This window comes from Sycon ciliatum, chromosome 1 (genome assembly GCF_964019385.1).
Source record: "Sycon ciliatum chromosome 1, ocSycCili1.1, whole genome shotgun sequence".
In the NCBI taxonomy this organism is placed as follows: Eukaryota; Metazoa; Porifera; class Calcarea; order Leucosolenida; family Sycettidae; genus Sycon; species Sycon ciliatum.
The window spans coordinates 85,686,750-85,705,795 of NC_088643.1; the positions used below are offsets into that span (position 1 = coordinate 85,686,750).

At 49.4% G+C, this 19,046-nt stretch overlaps 1 protein-coding gene across 1 annotated transcript in view; it reads left to right on the plus strand.

Moving 5' to 3' along the window:
- The first annotated feature begins 543 nt into the window (after positions 1-543).
- The window catches only part of LOC135806046 (golgin subfamily A member 1-like), a 32,268-nt gene continuing 13,765 nt past the window's right edge, over positions 544-19,046 (plus strand). The window contains exons 1-15 of the mRNA XM_065320181.1: positions 544-901; positions 1,002-1,193; positions 4,836-4,910; positions 5,480-5,539; positions 6,472-6,560; positions 6,906-7,038; positions 7,434-7,529; positions 8,132-8,205; positions 8,372-8,426; positions 16,324-16,419; positions 16,711-16,890; positions 17,389-17,484; positions 17,929-18,024; positions 18,286-18,342; positions 18,900-18,995. Coding sequence (XP_065176253.1) covers positions 701-901; positions 1,002-1,193; positions 4,836-4,910; positions 5,480-5,539; positions 6,472-6,560; positions 6,906-7,038; positions 7,434-7,529; positions 8,132-8,205; positions 8,372-8,426; positions 16,324-16,419; positions 16,711-16,890; positions 17,389-17,484; positions 17,929-18,024; positions 18,286-18,342; positions 18,900-18,995 — 1,596 coding nt within the window. The 5' untranslated portion in view covers positions 544-700. The remainder of the gene's footprint in view (positions 902-1,001; positions 1,194-4,835; positions 4,911-5,479; positions 5,540-6,471; positions 6,561-6,905; positions 7,039-7,433; positions 7,530-8,131; positions 8,206-8,371; positions 8,427-16,323; positions 16,420-16,710; positions 16,891-17,388; positions 17,485-17,928; positions 18,025-18,285; positions 18,343-18,899; positions 18,996-19,046) is intronic.

Consider the following 19,046-nt stretch of genomic DNA (forward strand, 5'->3'; position numbering starts at 1 on the left):
GCGCGTCCAGTCCATAAAAAAAGTTGAAAAAACCCGATCACCCACAAAATCCGTTTGTGTCACGTCAGTGCAGTACGGCCATGCATGCCAAGTGCAACCTCGCTTTATCCGTTCTGATGGAAGGCTGGCCACATTACAAGCGCACCGCGCCCGCGCCCCACGCACCGTGCGCGCTACTTGTAGTCCGACGCCGCGGTGTCCGACGCCGGTACCGGTGATCGTGAGTCAGCCTCAGTCAGATCAGGCCACTCGCATACGCGTAGAGTCGTAGATCTACTCAGCTCAGATGTCTGCTGACAGTGACAGTCTGACTCGCTGAGCTGAGTGAGTCGGTCTGAGCAGCGAGTAGTAAAATACCGGTATTTTGCTACTCCCAGGTTGCAAATGCAACGACGTAGAGGCTGCATCAGTGTGCATGTGCATGTGCTCAGCGTGCTAAAATAATGATCATTGAACTTGAAGTCTACCAGGTACGTAGATCTACTACTAGTCTACACAGCCTCACAGGTCGTGGAACAAAGAAATTTTGAACAGCGTATCATCAACTGATCAAGCAAATATCACACTTTCACAGCAATCAATTTTGCAAACTGAACGATAACAAGTACATGTAACCTGGGCATGATTTCTCCTAATTGTTTAGAAGACTTGGTGGTAAAGCTGCCGATTGTCGTCCTGGAAAAGATTTTAAGTTGTAGCCATGTTCAAAAAGTTGAAGAAGAAGGTGGCTGAGGACCCAACCCTTGGGTTGCCCGAATCGAGTGGCAAGACAACAAAAGGAGTACTACCATCTGGCCCAAATGTGTTGAATCGTCCCACAAAGACGATTGGTTTGTCCAGTGATGACGATCAGTCCACGTCGGAGTCTTCACTTTCTCCAGGATCTGCCATTCGAATTCAGGTACAATCCATCGCTAAGGGCTAAACTGTTATCATGAAATGTTGACCTGAATACCTAACTAGTATTTAATTTCTGCATTTTCATACCTTTTTGCGATTAGGCTTCTACCCCTGCGAAACTTGAACCCGATCCTTCACTAGCGTCTCAGAAGCCAGGGGAGAATGCAGTGGAGACTGGCGGTGATTCCCAGGCACAGTGTGAACCAACAATATCCTCTCCGACAACAAAAAGCGAGGATTCTACTTTGGAACTTCAGGAACAATTGAAGTATTTGCAGCAGCGTTTAACTACAGTAAGTGTGTAAATCAAGATGCCTGCATGAGCACGTTAGCTTAGAGATCCGGATGCTGAACACGAAGTGTGTATTGTAAGCCGGGGAACCTTTGCGATCTGGAAAATTTCGCGACTTTCGCGATGGCTGTGCAATCGCACAGTAAGCCAGCGCGAAGTGTCGAAAGATTAGGATTCCCAATCTCTCGATTTATCAACACAGGTCACAAGTCCGATCTCACCTCTACAGGTGGCACACATCATAGGACAAAGGAGTCTGTAGTAATCGCTCTTTCCAGAATAATACTAGAGAACAACAAAACTGAAAACCACTCGTGTCCAAGAAGAGCCGCATAACCCACCACCGTGGGAGAAGAAACAACACATTCCCAAAAGCGCGCCAAACTGTGCTGCATGCACGTGCCTTGACAAGTACATGTACAGTCATGCATACGTGGGCCAGAACAAGTCATACAAAGCACGGGAACGTGGGCATGGAACTAGCGTTTTGTACTGAAACAAGAACAGGCACAAACATGTTACAAATCGCGCGACAAGGTCGCCGCGACACTCCAGCCGACCGGGAATGTACACCGGGAGGTAACTTATAGAGCATAAGTAATGCAGATACACACGCACACACACACACACAAGCAGTTAAACAGGCATACAGAGAGTTTTATGTGCTTGTGAGGTCACTGCCAATTGGACCAAGCACCACCTAATCCTCACACTCTGACACGGTCAAACTTATCAGGCGTGTGGGATGTGTACGTGCAGCAACGATACAGCTGTCCACTTTGCAATATTCTGCCGGGCCTTGTCAGCTGCCGCACGAGTTGGTCGCTGGGGGTTTCGGAGACATTCGGAGACGGGACGACTGGAGTGGCTGGAGAGCCAGTAGCAGGGACAGGACTAACAGCAGTCACAGGAGGGCTCGCAGGAGCGGAAGGTGGACCCTTGGAGTGGACCACCACTGCTGATGGGCTGAAGGATACGCTGGTCAAGATTCATTCGGAGACGGGACGACTGGAGTGGCTGGAGAGCCAGTAGCAGGGACAGGACTAACAGCAGTCACAGGAGGGCTCGCAGGAGCGGAAGGTGGACCCTTGGAGTGGACCACCACTGCTGATGGGCTGAAGGATACGCTGGTCAAGACAGCGGCTGGGGACGTCGTGGGGGAGGGCTGTGGGCACTGGATCGACTCGAGTTGGCGATTGCCTCCAGTTCCGCATCTGCTGTGGCGAGTCCGGACGGGTTCTCCCTCTGTAGAACGGTACGTGCGTCCCTCAGGACTTCCAGGTCATCATCGAACTCGAACTCCCACTTGTCGAGTTGCTCCAGGCGGTCCTCAACATCCGAGGAAGTCGCCTGTTCGGTCAGATCGCGGATTCTAGCCTGTGTGGCATTGATTTCAGCTGCAAGGCGTTCAGCCTGCTGCCAATCTCGTAGCAGGTAGTGTGGTGATGGAGCGTCTTTGGCAAGCTCCCGGGTTAAATTGTGGCGAAGGCGTGTGAGTCGTCGCTTCGTGTTTGCCCTACACTTTACAAGCTGGGCGATAGTCTCCATCACTCTGGTCGGAATTTACTAAATAAACTGAGGAAAATCCTGGTCACAGCACCATGTCGAAAGATTAGGATTCCCAATCTCTCGATTTATCAACACAGGTCACAAGTCCGATCTCACCTCTACAGGTGGCACACATCATAGGACAAAGGAGTCTGTAGTAATCGCTCTTTCCAGAATAATACTAGAGAACAACAAAACTGAAAACCACTCGTGTCCAAGAAGAGCCGCATAACCCACCACCGTGGGAGAAGAAACAACACATTCCCAAAAGCGCGCCAAACTGTGCTGCATGCACGTGCCTTGACAAGTACATGTACAGTCATGCATACGTGGGCCAGAACAAGTCATACAAAGCACGGGAACGTGGGCATGGAACTAGCGTTTTGTACTGAAACAAGAACAGGCACAAACATGATACAAATCGCGCGACAAGGTCGCCGCGACACGAAGCGTAGAATGGACCCGGTAGTCAAGCACAGTCTAGTCTGTCTGCACCATACTGTGCTCGCAAATTGCGAATTAAACCATATTCGAATTATCAGGATTCCACCTGTACTGCAGACCAGGAAATGTTTGCACCGGTGTTAGAACATACTGCTTGATTAGAAGTTTCTTCCGGGACCGATTTCTATCAACACGATTTCCGCGTAACATTTTCTGAAAATTCGAACCTCGAACTGGGTATATCCGGTTTTATTAGAAGTCTCACGGTATCCACGTACATAGAAAATGTGTGGATAATTGGAATGTCCGCATATTGAGAAGTTTTTCCTGGCATTTTGGGGTTCGAATTATCAGAATTCCACCTGTATATTATTCAACCAGTCGGTGCTTTTGGGAACTGTGGCAATATGAGCCGACCTGTCTTTGGAGACAAGTATCCTCGGGCACCTAACCATGCTTTGTGGTAGGCATCTCAGTGCGTGCACTGCGCAATGTTTGCGCATGCATTGTGTCACTGGATTCCGAGTGGAGCTCGCGGTCACCTCTGGAAAATGGCGACTGCACTTTGATTGCAGGCCCAAATAATGAGAGGCGCTTGGAAATTTCAAAATTCTGCATATTTTCCTGATCTTTGGATCTTAGCTTCTGTTATACTCACTCAATCTTCACAGTCTTAAGGCCGATTCACAATACAACTTTCTGCGACGCGACTTGCGACACATGCGACGAGCTGCAACAGCGACACACGGTTCACAATATTCTTCATGTTTGCGACATCCTCATGCACAAGTAGTACTATGCACGTGCACTGCACGTGCACCCAGGGTCGAAACTGTACTCTATTTGTGTATGTCGCGTGTCGCATATCGCAAAAGTTGAACTTTCTTCAACTTCTGCGACAGGTGCATTGCGACAGCTTGCGACAGCTCGCGACTGGCAGTTTCTTGTCGCAACTGTCGCAAATCGCGTGTCGCGTCGCAGAAAGTTGTATGATGAATCGGCCTTGAGGCTTCCTGGAAGGTCTGACAGCAGAGTTTCGATGTTTTCACTGTGTACCGTTGAGAATCCTACCATTAAAACCCATGCAAATTTGAGCAACTCTGAGTGAGGGAAAGTCTCAAAATCCTCATCTTCGCGTCGCGCTCCACGCTTGTCAAGTTGCTGCGATCGTGGCTCAATTTGCGAGCGGTTTATCTCAGGAACCGGTCATCGCAACTGTACAGATTGAGAGCACGAGTGGAAGGCTGAATACTAGTATTTTGATTTCGATGCAGGTTTTTCATTTCTTGTGAACTCACCATGTATGTAGGTGTTGGTTCTGTTTTCCGCTGCTGCAGTCGCCAAGGGGTTCATAGCATTCCTGACAAGCTCAGCAAATTGGCGGCAAGTTGCTGCCAAATCAGAATTTTTCCAGCGTGCCAAAACTGGAAGAGAGTCTTGGCCGGCTTTCTGCTGCAGTACCACTTTTCAACTTTATATGCGTCTTTCGTGCAGTGACCCTGTGTATATTTATGATCACTGGGTAGATCCCTGGGTAGGTTAGCTGCTGGACAAGCAGTTCACCACTGAACATGACATTCTTCTCTTCATGTTATTGAGGCAATGGGTGGCGTGCACTGTGTGTTTCCTCTGTGCTGCTTCTATTTGTCAGGCAGAGGCAAGTGAAAGTGCTGCCTATTTGGAGAGGGAACATTCAGAGCGCCAGTTGGCTGAGCTAAGGAAGCAAGTGAGTAGTCATCTTTGTCATTTTCTCCTGTGTGTTGGAAATAGCTTTGTTTGCTATCCTTACAACTGCAGTATGTTTTTTTGTCACTGGACCATCCGAATTTTGGGGAAATCGGTTTATTCGCATTGCAGCTGGGTGGTCGCATGCAGTTTTGCAGAATAACCTTTTTTCTTTTCTTTTTTCAATTTTGCCCAGAATAACAGGATGCATGCTCAAATGTAACCTTTCCTTAGTTAGGTTTTATTATGGGATCATGTTCTTTTGGTCTTCGGTCTTGTATTGTTTGAACTTGTTTCTGTGACTCTTGTCTCACCACCTCCACCTCCCAGCAGGCACGATAATGTAGGGAGCCAGTCTCTGCTGTCATAGGTCTGGACTTTGTATTGACTGGAAATACAGATAATTATGGTATGGTCTGTGTGTGTGTGTGTGTGTGTGTGTGTGTGTGTGTGTGTGTGTGTGTGTGTGTGTGTGTGTGTGTGCGTGTGCGTGCGTGTGTGTGCGTGTGTGTGTGTGTGTGTGTGTGTGTGTGTGTGTGTGTGTGTGTGTGTGTATGTGCGTGTGTGTAGGTGGGCGATCTATCCAGTTTGGTGGCTGAGCATCAAAACAAGTTTCAGACATGCAATGAGGTAAGTTTCCTTTGCTACGTACATGTGAGTGAGTGGTGCTTCCCCGAGTAAAGCTCCGGAAAGGTTTCTTTTTTTTGAGAGCCTGGCTACATGCTTTTGCGAAAAGTGAGAGAATCTCAAAACTGTTTACAGGGCCCAAGTGCACACACCTTTAGAAACACTGTCAGTATCAGGCTCTGCGCAATGAGTATTCCGCAAATATTTTCACTAGTTTTCCATCAGGTGGATACCATGGATACAGGTTTTAGAGAAGCAAGTATCAAAATGCAGAATATGCAGCATAAGTCATGACAACATTTCAACAGGTTGAAGAATGAAGATTCGTTTTGTATCCATATCAATGTGCACTATTGAAATCTGCTTCTTGCTTGTACTGGCTGACTGCAGTGTCTGATGTATGTTGAGTACACTGGGTGTAATGCCAGCACTAGTACTAGCAGTTGGGTAAATATTGAACGCGTTCGACTACACATTCTGGACGAAGGTTTGACAATTCTCAAATGACCAGAACGAGCGTATTACGGCCATGTAAACGGACAACTGGAATTCGTTATGAAATCTGTACTCACGATCCGCTGCACTAAACTGTATAAAGAGATCACATTGCAACTCTTTGTGCAAATCAGTTGTATATATGCAGCAGACGTGCCTGGTATCAAGAAAGCGTACACCGAATGCGTAAATTCTGGCGGGAGAATTAGAAATTCCGCATTCACTTCCAAATGGACTCGGTGGCTTCTGACGAAGAAATCAGTATACTAGTAATCGAACGCTGTGTGCATCGTTGGGAATTCTACTGTCGTGGACGGAATTGTGTGTACATGTAATCGAACTCGCCCATTCAGCCCTATTCTGCCGTGGTTAGATCAACTTAGATGCACTGATCACACCACCCGACTGTTCTTTGCCACTGGTATGTACTGCATTTACAGGATCTCTCTGCTAACCGGTTAGCTCTTCGGGACCGTGAAGCTACTATTGATGAACTACGTGGGGAAAGCTCAAGGCTTAGTGAAAAGCTGTAAGAGGTGTATATGTATGGCTTTCTGCTTGGCTCTTCTTAGAGGTTTGTACCTAGGGTCTGTGCTCCCTTTTTTAGTGGATAGCCAAATGGGAACCGTCATATTTTTAGCAGTGCTCTAATTACGACCTGTCTCTCTCTCTCTCTCTCTCTCTCTCTCTCTCTCTCTCTCTCTCTCTCTCTCTCTCTCTCTCTCTCTCTCTCTCTCTCTCTCTCTCTCTCTCTCTCTGCTTTAGGTGATTGGAGAAGTTTCACTCCTAGGACTAGATAGTAAATCTGTTTTGAAGGTGGTCATGTGCCTAACTTATACATCTCTCTCTCCGTTAATATATTCTTTGCTGTTAGATCGACTGAAGAGTCACGCCACCAGAGAGCTAGCGATGAATTGTCAAGATTGACAATTCGGCTAAAAGAACTGGAAGAACGGCTAACCACCACTGATGAACGTCTGAAGGCTATTTGTTTGGAGCGAGATGAGGTATGTGCAATGAGATATGCTGGGAATGATCGAACTAGCCTATGACCACTGCCACTGGCATGTTTGTAGTGCGTGTGTGCTTTTGAGATGTTCTGGAATCAACTGAGAGGAGTTTGTGGCTCAGTTTTAGTATGTACTATGTGTACTAATAGTAATTAGTGGTAATTAGTGCTGTCATTATGTACTAATAACGTTCATTTCAGATGCAACTGTTGAATTTGAGACCCGAGAATGTGAAGTCTAGTGATGGTATTGAGCCAGGCTAGCTACATGAGTGCTTTTTGATGCCCCAAACTGCATTCCTATTGGCATTTGTGCCAAAAAAAAGCTTACATACATGTATGTTCATGGGCTCACAACTCCACCGTTCTTTATCTGTATTCCTATACTTCTAGCTGCGTACTACACTTGATAGTGAGCGACAGGATGCCGTGTTGAAACGTCGCGACTTGCTCACTGCCCAAGAGCAATGCCGTCAATTGCAAGGGCAGGTAAGGACCATTCTTCGGTCTCTCTCTCTCTCTCTCTCTTTTCTTTCTCCCTCTCCTTTTCTCTCCTCTCCTTCATGCATTTCTGTTCATAGTTTCATGATGGTGGAAACGCAAATGTAGAGTTACCGAGTGGTGGAAAACTTTAATCTGACTGTGGTGTTTTCAGCTTAGTGAATACATGTATATACACTTGAGTCAATTTTCGAAACTTACCCGACACTGATTAGTCACACAGAGTCCAGCTTATACTAGCCTTTCTCAGTTTGTGCTTCAACTTCCATGTAGCTTTTAGCAAACCCTATGACATCCCATGAACGACTACTAGTCCTAAACATTCACGTCGAGCTTCTGGCAGATGGCTGTGTAAATCTGGGTCATGTCAGATTTTTAAAAATACGCACATCTAAAGTGTATGTGCTTTGTGTACTTCCCAGCCTGACAGGCAGAGCTGCCTATCCCCAACTGTGGTCCGCTAACAGCTTTAAAAAAACCTTCACCGCAAATCAGAAGTGTGTGATTTGGGGGAGGGGAGGAGACCTCCTTATGACACCACATTATATGCACAATGTATTCGTTGTTCTGAATGTATTTGCATTGCACAGCTGTCGTCACAACAGAATCTCCACTCGGAAGAAGTTGCCGGCCTCCGGGATAGGTTGTCAACCATCGGCCAACAGTACGTTCATGACTACAAAGAGTCTCTTGCATTAATGAATTGCTTTATAAATATATATTCCAGTTACATGGGAGCAAACTTTACTGCTTTTCGGCGATTGAACATAGCTGTTAATTTGAGATGAGCGATGATGGTCTGTGTTGGCTGTGATCTGGTTCTACTACAGACTTGCTGATAGTGATCATCCTGAAGGGAGTCAAGTAGCTGCTCTTGCTGCCGAGGTACGCTATCACATGCATGTGTGTATCACTCATTGACTTGCTACTTGCAGTGCTAAACCTTACCAGCTCTGTTGTCATACGAAACAGTAGAGATGTTTCTCTATTCTTTACGTGTCTCCTGTTCACACGAAGGAACACGTTATCTTATCTTTTCACTCCAAATACAATTACACCTGAAAGAGCAGCCTAGCTAGCTACACAACGCGAACCAAGGAACTACTAAAACCGAAAACATTCCATGTCGGTACACAACCGAAGACAAAAGGCAAAGATGAAGTAATTAATTTATGCCGCACTGTCAGCTGGCAAAACAGCAGAGGCGTAGCCACCGCACACGCGCTGTTGTACGGCACGAAAGCTAGCCATGATACTTTGCAATACAAATGTATGACCATGCACAGCAACAAGCAACAACACACAGCTAAGAAGTAGATGCATGTAATACATGAACGGCCAGTTGGAAATACTTCGAAGTAGTTATGACGCCACTTTGTAGATCGCCCCCATGAATAGAAAACCACAAGAGAGACAGGGAAGACTACAGCCTACAGTGTAGCTCAGGCCTTGATACATGAATCACTATTGCAGTATTGGCACAAGACAGAGAAAGGACTGCTCCAGCTATCAATAATAAAAGGAACCATTACTTCTAGTCTTAGTGATGCCATGCCAGAGAAATATTACGTACTACCGTCTGAACATCCTCCCCCTCGCAATATGCACCCAGATGTTGCATGATGCCTATCCTTACAACTACCAGTACCAAGCTAAGAGAAAAGTGAATCGAAAGGGCAAGTTCAGTGGTAGGAAGCTACAAAAAAAAACAAAAACAATGCATGAATCATTAATGGGGGTCGTCACTGAGCAGTACCTCCATTCTGGCATGTAGGGAGAGCCGTCTAACATTCCAGTGGACAGACTCGAGTGATGGATCTCTTCAGAGTCTTCCCGCCCACTTGCATGGCCACCACACGCACATGTCCGTCCGGACCAGGGAAAACTTCCGTGACTCTGCCGAGCGGCCAACGCCCACGCGGGGAGCTTGAATCCATCACCAGGACAACGTCGTCAACGGCCAGATCGCGTCGCTGGTGTCGCCACTTCATCCGCTGATTCAACCGTGGGACAAACTCTTTCAGCCAGCGATGCCAGAAATGGTCGATGAGCATTTGAACATATCTCCAACGTCTCTGCAGTTGACACCCCTTCTCGTCCGTTGTTGCAATAACCAGCTGGCCCTCGGCCATGCCATGAAGGAAATGGTTCGGAGTTAGCGGCCCTGGATCCTTCGGACTAGCCGATTGGTAGGTGATGGGCCTGGAGTTGACGAGGGACTCTGCTCCGCTGAGAGCGGTGACCAACTCCTCGTCCGTCACAGATGCGTCTCCAAGGATGGCGTGTAGAGCTCGTTTGGCGGCTCGAAACATTGCCTCGTGAACTCCCCCGAAATGAGGAGCTAATGGCGGGTTGAAACTCCATTTCACGCGTCTGTAGGCCATGGCTTTCCGGACGGTGGTATTGTTCAGTTGGCCAACAAGCTCACGTAGCTGGCGGTCGGCATTCACGAAGTTGCCTCCATTGTCCGACAGAACCTCCATTGGACAACCTCGTCGGTTGGCCATCCGGTTAAAGGCGTTCAGGAAAGAATTTGCATCCAATGCGTACGCCATCTCCAAATGGACCGCACGAGTCAGCAAACACGTGAAGAGGCACAGATAGCGTTTGTGGCGAGTCTTTCCTCTCCCCTGCACAGTTTCGAACGGCCCTCCGTAGTCAACGGCTACCCTGCTGAAGGCTCTCAGTGGCTCACACAATCGCTTTGCTGGCAACGGGGCCATGATTTGCTCTCCCGCACGGGCTTTTAGTCGTCGACACACCATGCAGTCTTTCTCCCAGTCACGGATCTCCTCCCGTGCTGCTTCGACAAGATAGTGATCAGAGAGAGCTGCCAACGTTTCATTCGTCCCGCCATGATGACGTTGCTCATGGCAATCTTTGACAATAAGCCGGGTGGTCGGATGTTTCCGGGGGAGAAGAATCGGGAAGCGCACATCAAACGGCAACCAGTCAGCCAGCTTGGTGCGACCATCGCAGCGCAATAGTCCGTCGTCGTCCAGTCGAGGCGATAACCTCGCCAAACGTGACTTCAGCGGAAGTGGTTGACCATTCTTCACTAGCTTCAGATCCTCCGCGAATGCCTCGTGCTGTGCCTCTTTGATGATGGAAAGGCTGGCAGCGTCCATCTCCTCGCCGGTTAGCTCTCCGCTCAACTCCTCACCTCCACGGCAGTTGGTGATGAAGCGAATTGCCCAAGCCCGTACTCTGACTACGCGCGTCCAGTCTGAGAAGCGCCGAGAGCACAAGCTGGGTACTTTCTCGGACATAAATGACATCACCTCGGGCTGTGCAGCCTTGCGAGCTTCCGCTCGAGCAGCTGGGTCTTGGCCACCCACGATCTTGGCTGGCCATTCAGATTCTTCTTTCTGCAGGAAGGCCGGTCCTTGCCACCACAGCTCAGTTGCAACCAGTTGCTCTACCCCAGCTCCCCGTGACGCCAAGTCAGCTGGGTTGTCGCTGGAGGGAACGTACCGCCATTGACTGGGCGACGTAACAGTCTGGATGTGGCTGATGCGATTCGCCACAAACGGTTTGAAACGTCGGCTGTAGCTGCGAATCCAGAGCAGCACAGTTGCACTGTCGCTCCAGAAAATCACCTCTGACATGGCAATGGTCATGATCTGACTGAACTTCCGGGCCAGCTGAAGGCCAAGCACAGCCGCCAGCAATTCCAGCCGGGGGATACTTTGTGTTCTTGTCGGCGCCACTCTGCTCTTGGCTCCAGCGAGACGAACGTTTCCCTCAGAGCCACGCTGCACGGTGGAGCTGTAGACCACGGCACCATACGCCACACTCGACGCATCACAGAAAACATGCAGCGTCACTCCACTGGCCACGTCCGGGATGAGACATCTTGGTACTCGAACTAAACTGAGCTTCGCCAGGTCATTGAACCACTGGCGAGCGCTGGTGTCGATGCCATCTGGAACCGGTTCATCCCAGTCAATACCAGCTACCCAACTCTCTTGCATGAGGATCTTGGCTTGGGTCACGAACGGTGCCAGAAACCCCAACGGGTCGAATACGGACGCGACTTTTGCTAGGAGGAATCACTTGGTGATGCGTTGGTTGGTGAGGTCTGGCGGTTGAACGCTGAAGAAGAAGCAGTCTGCCTGACCGTCCCATGACACTCCTAGCGTCTTCACGGATGGTAGCTCTCCTTGGGATAAGTCCAGCTGGGTAGCGCGAGCCTCGGCTGGAATTACCTTCAGGAGCTCGGGCGAGTTGGACACCCACTTGCGCGGCGTCATCTTGGCCTCACCCCACAGATCCATTAGCTCCCGATGAAGAATCTGACCTTGTTCGACATCTTTGGTGCTGTCCATCGTGTCATCCATGTAGGTGGACGCGAGGATAGCTTCTGCTGCCAGGGGATGCGACGCCAAATGTTCCCGGGCTGTCTGCTGAGCAACGTACTGGGCGATGAATGGTGCAGCATTGACGCCAAAGACCAGGCGGTTGAACTCAAAGTGCCGTAAAGGCTTGGCTGGATCCAGGTCCCGCCACACGAATCTGAGGTACTTCCTGTCTGCTGGCGCAACCGACACCTGCAAATACATTTCGGTCACGTCACAGCCCACTGCTATAGGCTTTTGCCGAAACCTGGTCAACACATCGAACAACTCACGTTGGAGCTTCGGACCAGGGTAGGTGGCGTCGTTGAGGCTGAGGCCATGACAGGATGCTGCAGCGTCAAAGACGATCCGCACCTTGGTTGTCGTCTTCTGCGGTCGGACGATGGGAAAGTGGGATAAGTACCAGGATACCTCTTGACCTAGCTCTTCCTTCGCGAGCTCCCGGATATAGCCGTTCCTCTGGTAGGCCTGGAAGGCTTGGCCATAAGCCTGGGCAACGAATGGGTCTTTCAGGAGCTTGCGCTCGGTGTGGCCTAGACGTTTCGTAGCCGCACCCAAGTTGTTGCATAATTCTCTCTTGCGATTGTTCCACGGCAGAGACACCTGGTACCGACCGTCCACCTTCTTCAGCGAGTGTTTGACGATGTCTAGGGCTGTCTCTTCCTCCAGCGAGCGCGGGCCGGGCTCACTGAAGCTCTCCTCCGTGCCGCAGCTGTCAATTTGCCAGAACTGCTGTAGCGCGGTCACTAAGCCGGTTGGTGTTGCTCTCTCCTCACTCTGAAACGCTTGGCTGTGGAACGTCCTTTGACTCGAGTGGGTTCCCGTCACTCTGCCAACACAGGTCCAACCCAGTGGAGTATGACGCGCCACTGGTTGACCAGGCGGGCCGACCACTTCCTGCTGTGACACAAGCAGCTCAGCATAGTCGCTCCCAATCAGCAGATCGACCCTGGCGGGCTCCGCCAGTCTTGCGAATGGAATCTCTCTCAGATGAGGATACTTGACTGCTTCCTTGACCCACTCTACCGGACGAAGATTCCCGGTGACCGAATCAGCCGTCAGCGCCGTCATAGATTGCCGAACACTGCCATCCATGCTGCCAATGGTGAAGCTTACTGGTCTGGTTGTGAATGAGGTCTGCTTGCCATTCAAGGTGTGGACTGTGAATGTCCTCAGCTCCCCGCTGACGCCGAGCTGGTTGGCAATGCTGCCGTTGAGGTAGCTCGTCGTGCTACCGTCGTCCAGCAACGCATTCACTTGCACTGACTTGTGGCCGTTCTCCAAGACGACTGAGACCGTTCGCAGAGCTATCTTGCTCGGGCCTTGGACCATCATGGTGGAATCACTCTTCGTGGACTCCGTCTCCCCCTCGGTGAACGACTGTGGGGTGCGCTGCTCTTGGTCTTTACCGGCGTATGGCGGCGTTACTAAACAGTCGATGGCGGGAGGCAATAACTGGTCCCCTGTCTCCTGACCTGAACCATTGTCTCCATAGTTGCAGAATTGTTCGGCAGGACTGAGTTGGGACTTGTCCTCCGTCATTCCTCCAGCTGCCGTGTTCCCCGATTTTTTCTTGTTTGACTGTGCGGCATCGGGGTTCCTGCTGTCCTCGTGTAGCAAGTCCCGGTGTAGCAAGTAGTGGTGATTGTTGTTGCAGCCGCTCACTGAGCAGGGTCTGGTTCGTGGACAGTGGTGACCTTGGTGATCGCCTCCAAGGCAGCGGTAGCACAGACCATGCTGTTTAGCCTGTCTCCAGCGATTGGCGACGGAAAGCTGCTGAAATGCTTTACACTGCCAGACACCGTGAGGTCCGCCACATTGCCGACATGAAGATCGTCCAGCCGCTGAGCCCGCAGGCCTTGACCACCCTGCATTCTGCGAAGCCTTTCCCCCGAAGTAGGATCGTTGAGGAGCATTTCGGGGTGCCGGAGGCTTGTCCTTCGCACCAACTCCATCTAGTGCTTCGGACGCTCCAACGGCAAACTCCGCTTCCAACGTCACCCACTCCAGTAGTGCTTGAATTCCTGGCTGGCAGGGCTTCTGATGACACCATCGATTGAATTGGGTTAACATCCCAGCCGGCAACTTGGCCAGGAGCTTCCGGTACAACAGCCCATCACCCAGCTCATTGCCTTTTCCGGAGTCGAGGAGGTTGACCACGAGTACGTCGAGGAGATCTGCGAACTTCTGGAGATCTCCTGCTCGGCCGGAACGAATGATTGGGCAGGCCTCGACTTGCTCGTACTGCAGCGACAGCTGTCGTTGGTCGCCTCCAAACTTGCGGTCTAACCGCCTCATTGCGGCCTCATACGCAGACGGGGTGTATCCCAAGCTCTCGATGGAAGCCAAGGCATCTCCACTCAAATACTGCCGGAGGTGCAGCAGCTTCAAGTCTGCCCTTGCAGACGAGCTACCAACACACGCCATGAAAGCAGCCTTCCATGAGGCATACGCCTGCTTATCGCCGCCGAAGACTGGGATCTGTATAGCCTTCAGTTGCTTGAAAATTTCATCTGATGGCTGCTTGACAGGTGGAGGCTGAGACACAGCACGCTGGTGGCTGGCGGACACACCTGCTCCTGGCAATGCTGAAAAGGCACCAATGCCCATGGCCTGATGACTTGAGGCTACCTGTGGTGGCCCACTGGCCTGGGTGTACAGATAGTTGGCGGACTGATATGGCAGAGATGATGTAGGGTGTAGTCCTGACACAGGAGCCTGAGTACTACTGCCCTGCTGGCCTGGACTCCTCGCGACTTGAAGTTGAGGGGCCTTGGTCTCACTCTCTCTAGTATATGCACTGGACACACATACAGCACTCCGTGTTGGCACAGCAGGCTGTAGTACAGGCAAGGCAGGGCTTCTTTCACGCTCTGACCTCCTACTCCCAGCTTCCATTGGTGGCCTTGTTCTAGCCCCAAGCTCTGCCTCTCTGTTACTACTGCCGGAGACACTTGTGGTCACAACCACTTCATCACTGTCTTCTACTCTTGCCTGGTTCTCCTGAACCAGCGCCACGCCATCACCAGGCTCATCCCGATCCTGGGAGCCTTCACTTCTGCCCAGCGATATCACACTCAGTGGACTTCCTGGCTCTTCCACTGGTGCCTGGGCATACTGATGATACGCTGGCCTGTCTGGGTGGCTGTTCCGTGCAGCCGTCCACGCTGGCTGGTGTTCTAGGAACTCCTGATACAGCCTTGTGACCTCCTTCATCTCTTTCTCCGCTTCCTCCATCTCATCGGTCACTTTAGCCACTGCGAGCGCATCGTTCATGCCGCCAGCCCACTCGAGTACGTCCATGAACACACCGTTCAGGGCATCCTCGATCATTTCTAATTCGCCAAACAACGACCTCGCAGCTTCCTCTTCAACTCCGTCACGCAAGGCCACGATCACGGCTCTGCGACACCTGGTGAACTTTCTCTTGCGATTCGCTTTTTCAGCTTTCATTTTCACGAACATCAGTTCATTCGATCGCTGGTCACTTTGACCATGTTCGTCCTCTTCGACTTCCTCGTCCTCCTCGATCACGTCGCCTGCCCTCTCTGCCATGGCACCTAAAAAGAGCTCAGTTCTCTGACTGCTAGCCCTGATTGTGCTCTCACTCTCAGGCTCCGGCGACGACATGATCTAAATAATTTAAATTTCCGAAACTGAACTGCTCACTCAGGCGATAACCATCCTCTGCTACCAGAATGTTCACACGAAGGAACACGTTATCTTATCTTTTCACTCCAAATACAATTACACCTGAAAGAGCAGCCTAGCTAGCTACACAACGCGAACCAAGGAACTACTAAAACCGAAAACATTCCATGTCGGTACACAACCGAAGACAAAAGGCAAAGATGAAGTAATTAATTTATGCCGCACTGTCAGCTGGCAAAACAGCAGAGGCGTAGCCACCGCACACGCGCTGTTGTACGGCACGAAAGCTAGCCATGATACTTTGCAATACAAATGTATGACCATGCACAGCAACAAGCAACAACACACAGCTAAGAAGTAGATGCATGTAATACATGAACGGCCAGTTGGAAATACTTCGAAGTAGTTATGACGCCACTTTGTAGATCGCCCCCATGAATAGAAAACCACAAGAGAGACAGGGAAGACTACAGCCTACAGTGTAGCTCAGGCCTTGATACATGAATCACTATTGCAGTATTGGCACAAGACAGAGAAAGGACTGCTCCAGCTATCAATAATAAAAGGAACCATTACTTCTAGTCTTAGTGATGCCATGCCAGAGAAATATTACGTACTACCGTCTGAACATCTCCCTTGTTGCAAAGATGTCTTGCTGCTGTATGTCGTGACTATCTCGAGTGTAACCTTGAAGCCGCTGTTAATGGTTTTTTTTCCCCAGCGGCTGGTTGAAATTCACTGCTGTTGCGTAACATTGTTTCTACTGTCTGCAGCGCGATGATGTGGAGAAGCGACTAAGTGAAGCTCGTAAGCTGCTAGCTGACCAACAGGCAGCAAGTGATGAGAAATTGGGGAAGCTGGAAATACTGGTGAGCTTCTGCTTTCTAGCTGCTGACCTGATACATAGAAACAGAGTGTGTGTGCGTGTGTGTGTGTGTGTGCGTACACGCGCGTACGTGTGTGTGTGTGTGAGAGAGAGAGAGAGAGAGAGAGAGAGAGAGAGAGAGAGAGAGAGAGAGAGAGAGAAAGAGAAAGAGAGACAGAGAGAGGGAGGGAGGGAGGGAGAGGGTGTACAATACATGTATGTTGTGGGAATTGCATTGCAGTGCATTTTCTGCATTGTGCGCTCAGTGGTGCTATAATGTTCTGTGTGTTTACAGAACGAAGAGAAAGACACTGAACTGATGCAGTTGCATCAGAAGTTAGAGGATGTTGAACAATCTCTTCAAGCGCATGTTACTTTGGTCAGTGAGCTGCGGGATGAGCTGAAGTCCAGTCAGCATCAACAGGAACTGACCCAGAATGACAATGCCGTTCAGCTAGCAGCCTTGTCATCTCAGGTATGATGTTGTGCATGGATGGATGTGCTCGTTCTCTGTTTACTTGTGATGAGTTTCTAGTTCTGCCTGTGGTGATGGAGCCCACCTGTCAGCCACTGTGAGGGCTGCTGAACAGTTTCCTGGTTTGGGTCGGGCTCTCATATACATGTATGTGCACGACGTTTCATCTTTGCTTAGCAACCTTATGGTTACTGAAGTTTCCAAGTACTAGTACTATCCAAACTGCCCGTTCAAAGGGACTCTCAAATTGTGATCCCGTGTGTAGGTGGTCCCTTTGTCCAGGGTCATTTGGCTGGAAGTCAAACCCTTGCATCCTGATACATTTGATGGTTTGTGACAGGTAGTCACATCATCAGAGTGAACTCCATGACAGGTTTTACTGTAGCTTAGATATCAATGGTATATGTTATTATGTCCATTAGGTATTTCGGAGTGACTTGATCATTTTCCAGCGAAGTGATGTGTGCATCTGTGCCATAACCTTTTTTCCCTTTGCAGCTGAAGGAAGCTCAAGAACGGTCTTGGCATGCGGAAGAAGAGCTCCAACAACTGAAAGATCGCTCAGAGAATAATCTCACAGAGAACGAGACACGAGTAAGTACTGCTTGTAGCTGAGCATGCAATCAAGAGTACATAACCCCCAAGAGTGTGCAACTGCCTGCACAACCTCTATGCTGTGCTGCGACGGCAGAACTTCACATCACGTGACATGGTTCAAAAGGTTATGCTGGCAAACAGTGCAAACTGCAAAGTGACCACAAGAGAGTTGTACCCAAAGCTGGGCTGCATACAACCCTGTTTATATCATGCACAGAGCGCAAATAATGTGTACGGGTTCATCACGTGATGTGAAGTTCTGCCGTCGCAGACCCCATAGCTGGAGTTGCACACTCTTGGGGTTATGTACTCTTGATGCAATTGATAAGAATATGCATCACTTATTTCCCCATGGCTCCTGTGTCCTGTCATGTGTCAAATCTTGAGTACATGGCGCAACTTGACGAAACTTCTTGCTTTATTGGTTTGTACCTGCTGTAGATCGATGAGCTTAGTGAACAGCTGGCTAAAGCACGTGAGCAGCTGGCTGATTCCATGATGAAGTCCTCTAGCCTTGTCAGTGAGCTGGAAAACCAGGTAAATTCTGTTCAATGTCATGGATTTAGCGGGCAATCTACATTGGTGCGTTGAAATCTGTGTTTTACATCTAATGCGTGGTCTTGTCAAGTATTGAGCGGGACCCTAAGTGTAATGTTGCGTTTGATTTGGTGTTTCCTTCTCTCTCTCTCTCTCTCTCTCTCTCTCTCTCTCTCTCTCTCTCTCTCTCTCTCTCTCTCTCTCTCTCTCTCTCTCTCTCTCTCTCTCTCTCTCTCTCTCTCTCTCTCTCTTTTTTTGAAGCTTGGTCAATTGCAAACTGCTCGAGATATTGACAAAGCAACGGCAGACAGCAAATTGGTAAGATGAAGCTGTGAGGAGGAGGGTTTGAGATTTACTAACCACTCTAAAAGCAAATCATGCATGCCATGTAAGATTTGCAGCATCACTGTTCCTTACTCATGCAATGCTCTTCTAATTCCCTTTTTTTTCTTTTGGCTTTCTTAACAACACAGTCATGTATGAAAAACCCTACACACACCATCCTCAAGTCAAGTGGTCTCTTCGCTGCAAATTACAGTTTCTCAATCAAATTGCCAGGAGCCATCATCAGGATTCATCCAATCCTGATGATGGCTCCTGGCCGAAAATTTGATTGTGAAATTGTAATTTGCAGCGAAGAGACCACTTGGCTTGAGGATGGCGTGTGTAGGGTTTTTCATGTAATGAAGTGGCTGCAGTGGAGTTTGCACACCTTAGGCCTTTTGATATACGAAGTACCTGTATTTGAAGCAACTTCTACTATCAAAATGTCTTTGATTGTATGATGTCAGCAACCTTCGTTCTATTCACTGCCCTGCTGAAAATGTGACTCTAAAATACTACTTTTTTGTTTTGCTTTGTTTTTGCCTTGTAAGGGTACCCTAAGACAAGAATGCAGTGAGTTGCGGCAGAATCTTGCAGACAATCGCAGGCTTGTGTCTGCTTCTGCAAAGGAGCGGGCCTTTCTTGATGTAAGTTGACCTATTGCTACAGTAAAATGCAGTGTAGATATCTTTGCTTGC